Source organism: Galeopterus variegatus, unplaced genomic scaffold (genome assembly GCF_000696425.1).
Source record: "Galeopterus variegatus unplaced genomic scaffold, G_variegatus-3.0.2 Scaffold6932, whole genome shotgun sequence".
Classification (NCBI taxonomy): domain Eukaryota; kingdom Metazoa; phylum Chordata; class Mammalia; order Dermoptera; family Cynocephalidae; genus Galeopterus; species Galeopterus variegatus.
The window spans coordinates 64,403-67,534 of NW_007733043.1; the positions used below are offsets into that span (position 1 = coordinate 64,403).

Genomic DNA, 3,132 nt, shown 5'->3' on the forward strand with positions numbered 1-3,132 from the left:
CAAAATGACAAAGCCTTTAAGTTTTCTCCTTAAATTCTGAACTCACCATTCTGAAAACTAAGATGAGTCACAATGGCATTTATCAGTATTCAGGCATGGGAATGTGCCACTACACATCAGCAGGGGTATCTGTCACTGTGAAAGTTATTGTATCTAGATACTTATAGAGCTATATAGTTGTAAGGACCAGAGGGAGCATCATAATCCTCTAAAATCCTCGCTTCAGTTTACAAGTGAAGAAACTAAGATCCAGAGAGCTAAACTGCCTTACAATGACCGGAAGCAGGGCCGGCACCAGAATAGAGGTCTCTGGGTCCCAGTCCATTGCAATTATTGGTGGGGCATATAACAAAAGGGGCACAGTGAAGATCTATTTCATCAATTTTATTTTAGTTTCAAGGAATACTCACTCAAGGTAGCTAGGAGAGTTATTAGAAAACAATGCAGTGGAACCTCAAGAAAGCTTCATAGAATAGAAACCAGGAAGCTATTAGATATTGGTTATACTTTTCATATATCTCTCAGAGATAGCATGGCCTCTCTGGTCCCACTTCTCTCTAAGCAACTGCAAACTAAGCAGCTTCCTCTGTTCCAGTTCGCACATGGCCCTTATTCTGACTCTTTCATGGCCTTTCCTCTTAGTACTTCCAACCATAAGCACCGTTTTTCTGTCTGAAAAAAGTTTATTCCTGTGAGAAAGAAATTATTGTCCCAGATTATCTTTTGAGTCAGGAACACGAATAATGAGTCATTGAACTGGCAAGCATGTGGGTCAGTGTCCACTCCTGGACGACCACTGCCAAAAGGACATGGTTATATAATAAATAAAACAGCCATTCAGGGAAGCATGGACCATGTAGAGGTAGTCTCCTCATTGGATGCAAGCAAGCTGGCAACTGTAATTGTGTCTATTAGGAAACCCCAAGAATGCCTCTCTGCTGGAAGTGAGAAAAATTATACTTTATGGATGCATTCTCTAGGGGCAAGTTTCCCAACGAGGGGGGAAGGGTACATCTTGTGAAAAGAACCTTGACACTGAAGCAGGCCACCCTGTCACTCATCAACTTTCTCTTTAGAGCTATTTCCAGCTCCAGCGCCGACAGCATCCTTGTCCCTCCCTCTCCTAGAGGGGAACCTGGTCGCCCTGAGCTGTGAAACTAAGTTGCTCTCACAGAGGCCTGGTTTGCACCTTTACTTCTCCTTCTACATGGGCAGCGAGCTCCTGCAGGTCAGGAACACATCCTCCAAATACCAGATACTAACTGTTAGAAGAGAAGATTCTGGGTTATACTGGTGCAAGGCCGCCACGGAAGATGGAATGTCCTTAAGTGCAGTCTGGAGTTGGAGCTCCAAGTGCTTGGTGAGGAAGAATGACGGGAAGCAACTGGCCCTGGAGAAGGGGCTCCCTTTTCTCCCGTGGGACTGAGGTTTGTTCAAGAGTTTCATGGCCCAGCCAGCAGGAGGAATTTTCTTCAGGAAAAGCCCACCAGCAGGCCTTTCTACCCTTGATTCGGAACTTCACTATTCTCCTCACAAATGTCATTAAACGTCCTTTTCTTTCTTTGTCCTTCTTTTGTTTCCTTCCTTCTTTTTGTTTTTCCTGTCTTCCTTCTTTTCTTCTCCTTCTGTATTTTCTATTCTTCCTTCCTCCTGCTCTCTTCCCACTCCCACCCCCTGCCCTCCTTCTGCCTTCTCTCTGTCTCTCCCCACCCCACCCCACCCACCAGCTCCCTCTCCCTCACCAACAATCTCACCAACAATCTACTGAGTTCCTCCTACCTACTGTCATAGGTCTGGGGATACAGACACCAGGGTGCAGTTTTTGCTCCGAGGAGCTCACATGGTGGATTTATGAGAGAGCGATTTTGTGGACTGCACATAGCTACCTGCCCAAGTGTCTATATCTAACTGAGGCAAAGGATTGTGAGCTCCAGAACAAAGATTCTTTTGGGGAAAAAAGTAAATCTTCAACCCAAATTCATTTCAAGCATTAAATGGCATAGCGATAACATTTGTCTCTGAAACTAGGGAGTAGGTCCAAGCACAAGGCACTGGCAGTTTAACTTTTCCAGGGAGCCTGCCCCATGTCTGTATAACATATATCCCAGCTGGAGCTACCTCCAGTTCCTTCCTGACCCTGAAATGACCAGTGCGTCCACTGGGGACGGGCACTTCAAGTCTCAGCCAAACTTCTTTTCCAAACATAACTCAGCCAGGGCCCTTTGGTTTCTAAACAGTATCTCTGCTCTTTATCTTTCTCTGTTTCAGGCCTCCAGTCACCAACTCCTGTCTGCTTTCATGTCCTTTTCTGTCTGGCAGTGGGAATATTTTTGGTGGACACTTTTCTCTGTGTGACAGTACGTAAAGAACTGCAAAGAAAGAAAAAGTGGAATTTAGGAATCTTTTTGGCTTCTGATCATGGGAAGAAGGTAACTTCCTACCTTCAAAAAGATAGACATTTAGAAGAAGAGCTGAGGTGTCAGGAACAGGAAGAACAGTTGCAAGAAAGAACACACCAGAAGAAGCCCCAGGAGGGAGAGCAGCAGCAGCTCGATGTGTGTTCATAGACCTGGACAGTTCCTTTTGCCACTTCCTCTCCGTGTAAGCACTGGGACACAGACGTCCAAAAGTTGAATGACACTGGAACTGTAGTTCCCCTAGCATATAACTCTTAAATAAAGCAAATAAATGAGCTGACTTTAATTTAGATAAATTGTGGTAATCAGTGATAATTTGAAATGAGACCTACTCTAAAGAAATATTTAAAAATTTGGAAAACAGGGGCCAGCCCCGTGGCTCACTCAGGACAGTGTGGTAGTGCCGAGGCTGCAGGTTCAGATCCTATATAGGGATGGCCGGTGCGCTCATTGGCTGAGCGTGGTGCAGACAACACTGTGCCGAGGGTTTTGATCCCCTTACTGGTCGAAAAAAAAAATTTGGAAAACAGGCCATCAGTGCCACCGATGACAAAGTGCATCCTCCTTCCCGCCCTCCCCTTTGTGCTTCCTCTCCAGATTTTTCCACACTTATATCTTGGTCACAATTGTTTCTTGTATGTACTTTAATGATAAAATAATTGATTTGATTAAACCAATTTCTTTTTTTTTTTTTTTTTTTTTTTTTTTTTTCCTT

At 44.4% G+C, this 3,132-nt stretch overlaps 1 protein-coding gene across 1 annotated transcript in view; it reads left to right on the forward strand.

Moving 5' to 3' along the window:
- LOC103606901 (high affinity immunoglobulin gamma Fc receptor I-like) overlaps positions 1-3,132 on the forward strand; it is a 21,747-nt gene that overhangs the window by 8,445 nt on the left and 10,170 nt on the right. The window contains 3 exon segments of the mRNA XM_008591461.1: positions 1,065-1,313; positions 1,316-1,360; positions 2,269-2,555. Of these exon segments, the coding sequence (XP_008589683.1) occupies positions 1,065-1,313; positions 1,316-1,360; positions 2,269-2,555 (581 nt within the window).